General features: G+C 62.9%; 1 protein-coding gene across 2 annotated transcripts; it reads left to right on the top strand.

Annotated features, from left to right (window-relative positions):
* Positions 1 to 2,807: 2,807 nt before the first annotated feature.
* On the top strand, positions 2,808 to 10,995 carry TGFA (transforming growth factor alpha). 2 transcript variants are annotated; one of them, XM_080568435.1, is made up of 6 exons: positions 2,808 to 2,963; positions 6,186 to 6,239; positions 9,031 to 9,148; positions 9,545 to 9,694; positions 9,764 to 9,898; positions 9,977 to 10,995. In XM_080568435.1, exons 1-6 carry the CDS (start codon positions 2,939 to 2,941, stop codon positions 10,455 to 10,457), a joined length of 963 nt encoding a protein of 320 aa, XP_080424561.1. In that variant the 5' UTR covers positions 2,808 to 2,938; the 3' UTR covers positions 10,458 to 10,995. The 2 variants fall into 2 exon arrangements, with proteins under 2 accessions (XP_080424561.1, XP_080424562.1); XM_080568436.1 differs by having other exon boundaries at positions 2,812 to 2,963; positions 9,789 to 9,898.
* Positions 10,996 to 11,768: the final 773 nt, after the last annotated feature.

The following is an 11,768-nucleotide window of genomic DNA, read 5'->3' as shown; positions in this document are numbered from 1 at the left end:
AGGCGTGGGGCGCGTTTTGCTGTGGGTAATTGCTTGAAGTAGCGGCTCGATTTGTGCTCTGCCAGGCCCTTGCTTTGGTTTTCTCACTCGGCAGCCTCTGAGAGCAGAGCGGTCTGAGCCATTGCCCTCCAGCCTCAATAACTGCCTGTGAGGGAGCTGAGTTGCTGGAAGGCAAAGGAAAGCTTAAAAGCAGAAAAAAAAGAAAAAAAAAAAACCTATCACATCCTCCCAACTTTGTGAAAAGAGAGATTATCATTTTTTATAGTTTCTTTTTTAGGGTTTTGCCCTAAATTGATTGATTTGTTAGGGCAGAGTGCTGGATTTGGGTTGCAGGCTTCCGGTCTCCGCCGTGGCTGAGAATCTGCCCCCCAGTTCCACCTAACTTGGAGCCCATAAATAACCCATTTAATCTCAAAACCCAGAATAAGCCACTGACAAAGAGCAATTCGAAAAGAAGAAGAAGAAGAAAAAAAACCACCCAGCCTCCCAGCACTGGCTGCACCTTGCCAGCATCTGGGAGAAACAATTAAATAATTGTTTTTGCGGTTTTATAACAGTGGGAAGAGCATGAAAATCTCCAGTCTACGTGAAAGCCAGGGCCGGAGCCGCTGCTGGTTGCGGGGCTGTGAAGCTCGTGGCCGGAAAGCAGCGGTGCAGCGGGTGAGGCCAGGCTGGCACAGCCCAAAAATCCTCGGGAGAGGGCAGGGGCCAGCTCTGCCTGGCTGCAAACCTGCCGCTGCTCGGCGTTGATCGACCCCAGCTCGTTGGCTGGCAGATTTTCTCCATAACTTAAAAGGTGGTTATAGGAAGCTGATTAAAATTAAGGGGAGAAATTTTTAAATATATATATATATATATTTCCTTTTAAGCGGAATTCTCCGACTACCCGGCTGGCACACGACTTCAGAGCCAAGTTTTTTGCCCTGTTACACCGCTGCTCTTTTGCAGAGCATCCTCACGTGTGGTGGAAGGTTGCCTTTTGTTACGACTTGCCTGTTACCTCACGGCCGGCTTTCTAGGATTTGCCAGCATCCCCAGCTTCCTCTGCACCTCCTGCTCTCCGTTTTCCCCAGCCGCTCCGCCGCCGAGCTCTCCTCCTCCTCCCCTACCCCAGCAGCTTTGTTACCCTGCCCTGATTCACTCCGAATTGCCACAATTCCAGTTTTTGCGGAGGCAGCAATTGCTTCCACAAGTGATTCACACCAGGAGTGGGAGGAATATTGCAAACGAGGAAGCATCTATTTACAAATAAATATCACGGCTATCAGCACGTGGGAGGGGAGAAAGGCAAGCACGGAGGGAAACAGGGTGGCTCGGCCTGCGCTGGGCTGTAGCTGGGGTCGGCACAGTTTGGTTTTCCTTCGGGTGCTTCCAGCTGGTGGCTAGAACCTGAATCACCTGCTGCTGGAGGAGGTTTCGGTGACCCTTGTGGGACGGGAGGAAGCTCTGCCTGGCCCCGCAGCCACCCCAGATCTCAGCAGCTGCTTATTTCTTGTTTTTCCCAGCGGCCGTATCTGCCCACGAGCGGTGTCCCGGTGCTGGCCACTTCCCATCCCTGCCACGTTCACGGGGACTATCCCGGGTAGGGCGTGCTGGAGCTGAACAGTTTCGGGCGGGAGCATGGGGATGGACAAAGCCCACCCAGGCTGTGCTGCCCATGGTGTTGGCCCTCTGGGTTGAAAAAGCGGGATTTTTAGGAGCTAGGCGGTGTCTGCTGTGCTGAAACGCTCGGGCTTAAAACTCAGTGTTGGGCGTCTGGGGACTGGAAACGCGCGGAGCAGCGATTTCCCAGCCCCTCGTCTGCGCAGAGCCGCTTTCAAATGCTAAAAGAAGATGGTATCACCTGGGAACGCCTGGAAGTTTCGGCTCAGCTCAAACCACAGGCTTGGGAGCAGCTCCCGTGCGCTGCGAGGCTCCCGCGGAGACGCTGCCTCGGCGCGGGCATGGCCGTGGGGTGTCCCCGTGGCACCGGCCCCACATGGGGGGTCCCCTCCGTGCCACCGTGCTCGTCCCCTTGTGCCACCACACTCATCCCCTCGTGCCACCACACGCGTCCCCAAGCCTCGAGGCCAGCCCCCGTCCCAGGAGCCACGCAAGTGAAGCACAAGGGTTGGACGTGGCCCATCACAGGCCCTTGGGGACAATTCCCCAGGCAGATGCGCTCGCCACCGCCCCGTTTTCCATCATGGGGGGCCCCGTGCCGCGTTCCCAGCCCCGCCGCCTGCCCTGCCCCGGGCTCCCAGGTGGCCTTGGCTGCGGCGCGGCCCTATTGATTTCGGGATGACAAAGGCTTGGATCACCAAGGTGAGATCTGCATCGGGAGAGGAAGGGGCGTAGGCTCTTGGCCAGCAGCAGCTGAAGGAATGCGCTTGTGGTTAGTGAAGCAATCCGGCGGCTCGGTGCGCGAGGGAAGGGCCGGCTGCTGCCTTCCTCCCGGCCCTTCGCCTCCTACGAGCAAACCAGGGCCCCGCTGCCAAAAGCGAGAGGGTTTTGGGATCCCCGGGGTGGGGGGGGGGTGGAATTCGCTGAGGCGAAGTCAGGGGGAATCACCCCCAGGAGACCCCAAACCCCCCCAAAATGGGGGAGTGAGGGGTGTGAGCGTGTTTTGGGTAGCCCCCGGGGGGGGGGGGGTCGCTGAGGCGAAGCCGGGGGGGGATCACCCCGGCTGGGTGTGTAGGGGGGGACCCCAAAACCAAACAAACAAAAAAACAAAAACACGGGACCGGAGGGAGCCGCAGCCAAGCAGGGGGCAGCTCCCGGGAGCTCCCCGGGCCTCGGGCAGCGGGGGGCCGGGCGGCTCCGCCCCGGGGCCGGGGCCTCGGGGCCCGCAGTGGCTGGCGGCGGAGTCCGCGCCCATTTCCGCCGGCGCGGAGCCCGGCCCCTCGGCCCCGCCGCGCTCTGGGCGCTCGCCACGGCCACCGCCACCTCCAGCTCCACCATGCCGGCGGCAGCGCTGGCCCTGGGTACGTGGTGGGGGAGCGGGACCGGGAGCGGGGCCGAGGCGCGGTCGGGGCCGGGTTGTGGCCGCCCAGGAGCGGGGAGCGAGGTTTTAGGGGGGAGGGGGGGGGGGGGCGGCCGGGGCTCGCCCTCACCCCGCGCACCCCCCCTGGTGCCGCGGGGAGAAGCGGGGGGCTGCGGGGCTGGAGCCCATTTGGAGCACCCCCCCCCGAGCTTCGCCCGGCTCGGCTCCCCATTCCCCCGAGGGGTTTTGGGACCCCCCCCCCCCCCCCCAGGGTTCAACCGCCGAGCGGGGAGCCCGCGCTCAGCCCCCCGAGCATCATCGCTCCGCGAGAGGCACCGGCCGGCGCGCCTCCGCCGCGATAACTTTCTGCATCGCTCCTCTTCCCCGGGCCGCCCAAATATTTGGCTTCCGTCCCTCCCCGAGTTATTTGCTTCAAACCGCTCCTCGCTTGTGGGAACGCGCGTTCCGCGGCGGCTCGCTCGGCTGTACGCACGGCCTCGACGGCGAGGGAGCCCGCTAAGTCCCTTTAATTTGTTTTAGGGTAGGCTTAATTAGCCCGAGCGCGCCGTCGCCTGCTTTGCAATTAAAAGGCTCCTTCGCTGGGGGCACCCCGCGATGAGCAGGGGTTGTGGGGCCGTGGCCGTGTCCCCAGGCTGCGGCCGGACCCGGCGGAGGCGCAGGTGCCGCTCGCGGTGCTCGGGGAGCTCCGAGAGCCCCGCGGGACGGGACGGGACGGGGCGGCCGGCAGGGACGTGCTCCAGGAGGGCCGTTTGCTGGGCTGCATCCCTCTTGCTTTGCCGTCCCAAAGGGAAACGGGTCGCGAGTTGCTTGGGGTCAGCCTCGAGGGGACCCGTGGCTGTGCTTGGGTCGGGGGGGATGCGGCACGAGGTGAGCACCGCTCGGATTCGGGACCGCCGCGGGTCTCAACCCCACATCTCCCTCTTTGTGCTCCCCACCATCTCCCCGCTGTGCTCCTGTCCCACTCCCTCCAGCCCCCCCGGTTCCTGTGCCGAAGGGCTCCAGCTCCGCACGGAGCATCCCTCATGTGAGCACCCACCCCAAAGCTCCGCTGTCCCGGCAGCCCCAGCCTCGATCCCTCCGTCTGGGGACACCCAGGTCCCCGCTGCTCCCACTGCTTTGCTACCTGTGGGGTTTTTGAGCTCCTTCCTGGCCCCCGCGGTTGCCCACACTGGGGCCGAGCCGTGGGTTTCCCCTCGCAGCCAGCTCTTGGCTTCCCTCGGCGGTGGCGCTCCCGGGGCCGTCTGGCTTCTGTCGGCCTCGAGCCCGCTTTTGTTTAAGTCTCTGCGGTGCCCAGCCGCCGCCGCGTCCGGGTAGGAGCGCTTTTCTCAACCTTATCTAAGCAGCAGATTGGAGCGTTCGCTTAAAATAACGAGGGAAACTGGAGCCTCCTCCCCCTCGCCCTTCTCCCGCTCCGTGTGTACGCACCTGGCGGCTGCGGAGGGCTAATCTCCAAAGCCGAGGGGAAAACATGAGCAAAGCTGATTAGGAGGGAAAGCTCGCGGCAGGAAACAACCCACGGCGCTGAGCGGGAGCTCCAGGAGCAGAGTCACCGGTCGGGAGCCGCCGGAGACGGGGCTGGGATGGATGGGGACGCCTGGAGGGGCAGCGGTTGGGACCGCAGAGGGGGCGAAGCCGAGGCCGGCGATGGGAAGGAGGCACGAGGTGGGACTCGGTCCGTTGGCAAACCTACGCCTTGAGCATTGGGCGTCCCGTGCCAGGAACGTGAGTTTTTGGGAGGTCTTCGCTCCTTGATGCTGCTTTTGAGACCTTCCTGAACTCAACGGGTGGCCCGAAGATGGGGAATGTTTGACGACGGCCGGGGTAACGGGGCTGGGAGCGGGCGTGAAGATCCCACCGGGAAAGGTGGCGTAGGGCTGGGTCGGTTGGGTTTTGGGGAAAGCGTCTCCATCCTGCTCGCAGGGGTTTGGGATTAGGGGGTGGGATATTGGCAGAAACGCGCTGTGCCGGGGGGGCTGCCCCGTGTCCCCGCAGAGCTCGGCCCTGGCCCTCGGGGGACTCACGGGGGGAGAGGAGCGGCCCTCGACCGGCGGCAGAACCACGAAACCCTTGCCAAGTGGAGAGCGAGAGGTGACGCAAAGGGAGGTGGAGCAGCAAATAAGGCCGGGGTGATCTCACGGGGTGAGCCGGGCTGCTTTTTTGGCTGGGCTCGGCCGGCCCAAATGGCTTGAGCGCGAGCGGGCGCTGTGCCCATCGGTGGAGAGCGGCGGGGGCGTCACCACCGGAGCCCCCGGGGCCGAGCGCGGGCTCCCGGGCTGGCCAAACAAGAAAGCAGGAGGGGATGATGCGACCGCCCTATGACACAGGGATGAGCCATTTCCCAAAATAACGCCCGGAGTTTCCTCGGCTCGCGCGCAGGAGGGGAGAGGGGCAGGGAGGACGTTGCGCTGGGCGAGCATCTCCTGCTGCCAGCCCTGGCGTAACCCGGGTCAGCTCTGTGCAAGGGGGGAAAAAAAAAAAAAAAGCTGGGAGGAGGCAGGGCACGGCCCCAAACGCCGCTTCCCTGGGAAGAAAACACCGGGGGCAGGCAGGGGCTGCGGTGCCGTGGGGCAAGGTGCGACCAGGGCTGGTGGGGAGAAGCCAAAACGGGGAAAACCGCCCCGAAAAATAAACGGAGCGGTTGTTCGCTCGGCTTGGCGAGCCACGGGAGCAAGCCTCCCGGTTTTGTCTCGTGCTCTTTGCCTTCAGCTGAAGCTTTCTGCATGATTTAATTAAACCCGTGCGAGTAATTGGGTCAAAGAGGGGTCTGCGGGCAGAGGTTGTGGGAGGCGCTGCTGCTCGCAGCTGGCTTCGCACCCCGGGGCCGAGCCGCCCGCTTAAACCCTCGGAGCCGGCTGGGCTTCCCAAACCCTTCTCCCTACAAAAAGAGACGGTTTGGGGGCTGCGTGTCCTCGAGCGCGGGGATTTCGGCACCCACGTGCCGGGGGTGGCTGGAGAAGGGCTGAGGAGCTGCTGGGCCACTTCGGCTCGCGGCCACGGCCCCGTGGTTGCCCAGCGTGGAGCTGGGCTGAGCAGGTGCCCTGCAGGTGCCCTGGTAGAACGGCGCACCCTGTCCTGCTTATCTTGGGATCCTTTTTAGGGTTTTTAGGGTGTTTTTTTTTCTTGCTTTCTGAAGCTGAAAGAGCTTTCGGTCCCAGCTGGGTCGGGACAGCTCCTCTGACCCCTCTCTGCCCTCTCTCCGCAGGCGTGCTGGTAGCTGTGTGCCATGCCCTGGAGAACACGACGTCGGCCCTGAGCGGTGAGTTTGGGTTACCCATACTAATGCCGCTGGAAAAGCGACAAAGGAAACCCAGCCGTGGTTTATCTGCTGTAACCCAGCCCACGAGAGCTTCCTGCAGAGCCGCGTGGGCTCCGGGTGGGCGCAGGAGCCCTGGCGAGCATCGGGCGATGGGGGGCTCCTGGCTGTGCGGGGCTTGCGATGTGACAGCTCCAGGGGAAAGGCAACGCGGGGCTTGCAGTCAGATTTCCCCTTCCTCCTCGTCGGGACGGGAGCACGTCGGCGATTCGGAGGCTTCCTGCTCGGTTTTCCTCGCCGTGCCGCGGGCGCTGCGGTGCCGGTGCCGCAGGGTCGGGAGCGCAGAGCTCAGGGCTGCAGGGCATGGCCACGCAGGGTGAATTCGGGGCGGTTTTCCCTGTTCAGTACCAGTCCTGCTCCCTGCAGCTATCCCAACACAAAGCTTCGAGGATAAGCGATGCCCTGGCACCAGCTGGAAGGAGAAATGTTTTCCTGCGGTCACGGACAGCCAGGTTCTGGGGCAGCACCTTGCCCTGAGCCTCCGGAGGTGCGGCGAGGCAGCGCGAGCCCGGCCGCTCCATCTGAAAGCAGCTGGAGCGTGAAATGCCACCACTGGGGCGATGCCCGGGGTGCAGGAGCAGAGCCGAGTGCTGCCTGGTTTTTTGGTGTTTTTTTTTTCCCTGGTTTGTAAAATGAGAGTTGTGCCGGAGCAGCAGCCCCGTGCCCGGCTCGGCGTCCCAAACCCAATGTTTTTCAGCAGGGGGGAGAGATGCAAGAGCTGCTCCGTGCTTGGTGCTGGGCTTGCAGCATCCCACCCAAGGGGAAAGCAGTGCCAGGCCCCGGGGAGCGAGGCAAAAGGGCTCTGCGGTGGTTATTTCCAAAAAGCCCTCTTTGCGGGGGGGCGCATCCTGGAGAGCAGACGCTTGGCACGCGGGGAAGCCTGGTCCCGCTGCAGCTCTGCGGCAGATTCGGCCAGGAGCGGGGCGATTCAGACACTGAGGCTGCGAGGTGCTGCGATTTGGGAAGTCCCGGGGAGAGGGATTGCTTCCCCTTGCCCCCAGGGTGGGATGCTGCTCGCCCCGCAGCTCCCGCGGGGCCGGGGCCGGTGCCTGACGCCGGCTCGCGGCGGCACCGAGCCGTTCGCGCCCGATAAATCGCTTCATTCATAAAAGCAGCACAATGGGGAGCCGGGAGCCCTCCCCTCTGTTCCTCCTCGCTGCTGTTTCTCGAGCTCAGGTTGGGGCAAAAGCAGCGCAAGGCGGTTTCGCCTTGGGGATCGAGCCGGCTGCCGCAGCGTTTCGTGGTTTGTGGCTGCTCAAAGCAAAGCAGCCTCGGCAGGACCGCGAGCGGCCGATTTCCTCCGGCACCAGGTTAAAAAGCAGCCACGGCTCCTGGCAGGGATCTGAAACCTCTCCGGGCTGGGAAAAGGGATGGGTCAGCTGCGCTCGCCGGCGCGTGGCGAAGGATGCCGCTCCCCGAGCGCCAGGGCGAGCGTCTGGGCCGGGCACCGAGGGGGCAGGAGGCGAAGCTGAGCCCCACGTACCCGAAAACGGCCGGAGCCAGGGCGCTGGGACCCGGGCCAGGGCTCGGTGATGCCGCCCGCGCCGCGGCTGCAATGTGGCCGGCAGCTGCGAGCGCCGGCGGCTGCTTAATGCGAGCCAGGAGGGCCGGAGGGACGCAGTGCCCCGGCGGGTGCTGAGCGCCTCCGAGCCGTCCCCGCCAGCGCTGCTCCAGGTCCCCGCGAGATGCTTTTCCCCCTGGGACGTGGCGCAAGGGATGAACGGGGCTTTTTCCCCCGGTCAGTCTGGGGTTTTGGAGGATGGAGCGGTGCGTGCAGGATGCTCAGGGGCTGGCGCATCTCATCCCCATCTGTGCTACTCGGGCACCTTTTCCCATGAGCACGACCCACGGCTGGGCTGCAAAAACTTCGGAAAAACTCCCTTAAAGCTCATCTTTGCGCATTAAAATCCCCCAAAGGGCTGTTTTTGTAGGGAAGAGGAGAGGATGCAGTCAGGAGCAGGGAGAGAGCGGGCTCTCCTAGCTAAACCCACCCCCGAGGATGGGGTTTTTGTGGCGAGGGGGCTCGACGCGCTGCAGCTTTCATCTCACAGAGGAAACATCCCAGAGCGGCCGGGGACCTCGCCCGCAGCCCGTGCTGGGTTTCAGCGATGCCGTCGCAAGGCCGGCAGCTTTTTTTCCAAAAGCAAAACCAAATCCCAGCTCCTGGCTACCCGAGGACGCTGCCCCGGGACCCCCTCGGGGATCCGAGCATCTCCCCGGGCACGCGCGGGGTCTGGGCTCGCCGCGCCTCGCGCAGGACCCGGAAGCATTCGGCAGACGTGGGTTTAATTACCCCGGCCTGCCATAAATTCACGGCAACAGGAACTTGAGGTGGCTTTGAAACGACAGCGATCGGATGTGCTTTTATGCGAGGGCTAATCCGAAAGCAGGATATTTGTTTTCCGTCTCTGCTGCGGAGGATAATTTAAACCAGCGCGGGGCGTAATGGAAACCAGCATCCCCGGCGCGCGGCGCTGCTCCCTCCCCGAATTCGGGGCTGGGGCAGCCCCCGAGGCTGTTGGTTAACTCTCTCCACCCCCGTTTTAAGCTTTAAGCTCTTTAGGAAATTCCTCTAGTGCCTGCAAGGCTTATTTCCCAAGGGGGGGGGCCTCGGATAGGACCGATTTGGGCTCGTTTTGGCGGTCGGAGCCATCCAGCAGTCGGGCCGAAATAGCGAAAAATACCTTTTTTTTTTTTTTTCTCTCCTTTTCCTCCTTTTTTCTCCCTGCCGCAGGTCCGCCGGTGGCGGCGGCGGTGCGGTCCCACTTCAACGAGTGCCCCGACTCCCACAGCCAGTTCTGCTTCCACGGGACCTGCCGCTTCCTCGTGCAGGAGGACAAGCCGGCGTGCGTGTAAGAGCCGCTTCGGCGAGCGCGGCCGCGCGGGGTGGGGGGGGAGAACGGGGCTGCGCCCCCCCCGAGAAGTGCCTCGGAGCACGAGCTCGGCTTCGGAGCGAGGATGAGGAGCCGCAGAGCCACCAGGGGATGCTCCCCAGGACCTGCCGGTGCCACAGGAGCGCTCCGGGGGTGCTGCCGTATGGGGAGCGGGGGGGGTGACAAAAATCACGGCCGCCGTGCCACGGGATGGCACGCGCCCCGTCCCGTGGGGTGCCGACACCACCCCTGACTTCAGCGTGGGTTCTGCTGGGAACAAGCACCCCAAATACACAGTCTCCGCTTGAAATGCCCCAAAAAACGGGGCTTGAACCTGCCCCTGCCACCCAGGGGTGACGCTGCTGTCCCCCCCAGGTGCCACTCGGGGTACGTGGGGACGCGCTGCGAGCACGCCGACCTCCTGGCCGTGGTGGCCGCCAACCAGAAGAAGCAGACGATCACCGCCCTGGTGGTGGTGGCCGTGGTGGCCTCGGTCGTGCTCATCGCCGTCTGCGTGCTCATACAGTGAGTAGGGGGGGTCCCCCAGGTCCCCGCGGGGACGTTTGGGGTGCGACGTGGGACCCCAAACCTCAGTCACCTCCCTGCTTCTCTCGCGCAGCTGCTGCCGGCTGCGGAAGCGCTGCGGGTGCTGCCGGGAACCCCTCTGCGGCCAGGAGAAGCCGGCCGGGCTCCTGAAGGGCAGCGCGTCCTGCTGCCACGCCGAGACGGGTACGGGACGGCGCCGCGGGCGGGGGGGCACGGCGGGGCCCCCCCTGACCCCGCTCCCTCCTTCTTCTTCTCCTGCAGTCGTCTGACGCAGCCGGAGCTGCCGCAGCCGAGCCAGGACGCCGCGCCGGGGATGGACATAGCTTCTTTCCTTCGGTTTCCCCCCTTTTTTTTTTCCCCCTTTCCTCTTTTTTTTTTAATTTTCCTTTTTTTTTTTTTTTTCTCCTCCCCACCGTGGGGGATGGCAGCGAGCCCCGCGGAGGGCCCGCGTCCCCCCCGAGGTGACGGCAGCGGGGGAACTGACGCGGCGGGCGCTGGCAGCGGAGGAGCTCCCAGTGCCTCCCAGTGCCTCCCAGTGCCCCCCGCTCCATTCGACAATCCAGCTCCCATTGCCGTCCCCACCGCCAGAGCTTTCAGCCCAGAGTGCTGGAAATGGGGGAAAACGCCCCAAAATCCTGCCTGCTGCGGAGCCGGCCCCTGGAAAGCTTCATTTGTGTTTGTTGGTTGGTTTTGGTTTTTTTTTTTCCCTTCAAATGCTCTTTTTTTTTTTCTTCTTTTTTAACCAAAAGGCAAAAAGAGAACCCAAACCCAGCCGAGCGCGGGGTCACTGGGTTTATTTTTCTACGAGCGTGCCTGCTGGAAAAAAAAAAAAAAAAAGTGCCGCCGAGCCCTCAGCTCGGCAATCCTCCAAAGCCCCAACGGCGCACGGACCTTTGGGGACAGATCTGCTCTTTTTAGGACGAATAAAAATGAACCGTAATCCTAGGGAACCTCCTCAAGCCGGTGCTCTAACCTCCCGTCGACTTGTTAATCCTTTCTGTAGTCTTTATCATAACCGACCCGAAGCTTTTTTGTTTTTTGGTTTTCTTTTTTGGTTTTTTTTTTTTTTTTTTTTTTAGTCATGGTTACTCTGTCTTCTGTATATGTTGCACTGAAAGTTAATATTTAATGTTTTAATTTATTTTGTGTGGTTTAAATTAATTTTGATTTCTATAATATGTTATTGTGATCGGCTGTCCTGTTATTCCCCCCCCCCCCCCTTCCCCTAATATACCTGGATTAGAGTTATTTAAGTGATATAAAGGACACTTTTTTCAGAAGGCTGTGCCTGGGCTCTGGTGTTGTGCTCACGGTTTGGTTTCTGGGGGGAGTTGAGTCTCTTTTGGGGTTTTTCTTTTTCGCTCTTACCTCCAGCAGCAAAGCTCCAGGGTGGCAGCCCCCGAAGGAAGTTGCTCGCAGCTTTTCGGGGGCAGCAACGCGGCGTCACCACCCTGCAGCGACGGAAACGACGGCAACGTTTGCACCTTGGATTTGCAAAGTAACTGGGGGGGGTGGGGGGGGCCCTGCAGCGACCCGGCTGCATTTTGGGGTCCGGGATGGGGTAAAGGGGGTTGTGCGTGCGTGCTGTTGCTCGGCCGTGTCCGGCAGCTCCCGCAGCCTCCTGCTGGCTCATGCATTCTCCGGATTTTTGCCCCACGCCGTCACGGCGGTGGCTCCGGGCGCGGGCGGGCCGGTGCTGGCGGCGGCCCCGTGCTGGGGACGTGGCCACCGGCCCAGGAGCAGGATGAGGCCGCGGGGCTCAGTGCAGCGCTGGGGGGGGGGGGGGGGGGGTTGAAGGGCTCGGTAAAGGCTCAGCACCGAGAGCCAGGCAGGGTGAAACCGGCCCTTGGTGCAGCGCCGCAGGGCTCCGTGGTGCTGTGCGGGCATCGCGTCACGCTCCGGGTGTTGCAGCGGCGTGTGCACGTTGCATGGTGGGGGCGGGGGGCACGGCAGTGCGATGTTGTGTTACAGTGCAGCATTGCGTGGCGGTGCAAAGCAGTGCAGCATTGCACAGCATGCAGCAGCACAGCATCGCACGGCCGTGCAGCATTGC

Source organism: Anser brachyrhynchus (assembly GCF_964034855.1).
Source record: "Anser brachyrhynchus genome assembly, chromosome: 26".
Taxonomy (NCBI): domain Eukaryota; kingdom Metazoa; phylum Chordata; class Aves; order Anseriformes; family Anatidae; genus Anser; species Anser brachyrhynchus.
Note: the sequence above shows the minus strand (reverse complement) of the source record. Positions and strands in the feature narration are given on the sequence as shown.

Bases quoted from the DNA above. Each gene is read 5' to 3' on its own strand.
- TGFA (XM_080568435.1), top strand. From the start codon at position 2,939: ATGCCGGCGGCAGCGCTGGCCCTGG. The intron at 9,149-9,544 runs GTAAGAGCCGCT...TGTCCCCCCCAG, and splicing joins GAGGACAAGCCGGCGTGCGT to GTGCCACTCGGGGTACGTGG. The intron at 9,695-9,763 runs GTGAGTAGGGGG...CCCAAACCTCAG, and splicing joins GCCGTCTGCGTGCTCATACA to TCACCTCCCTGCTTCTCTCG.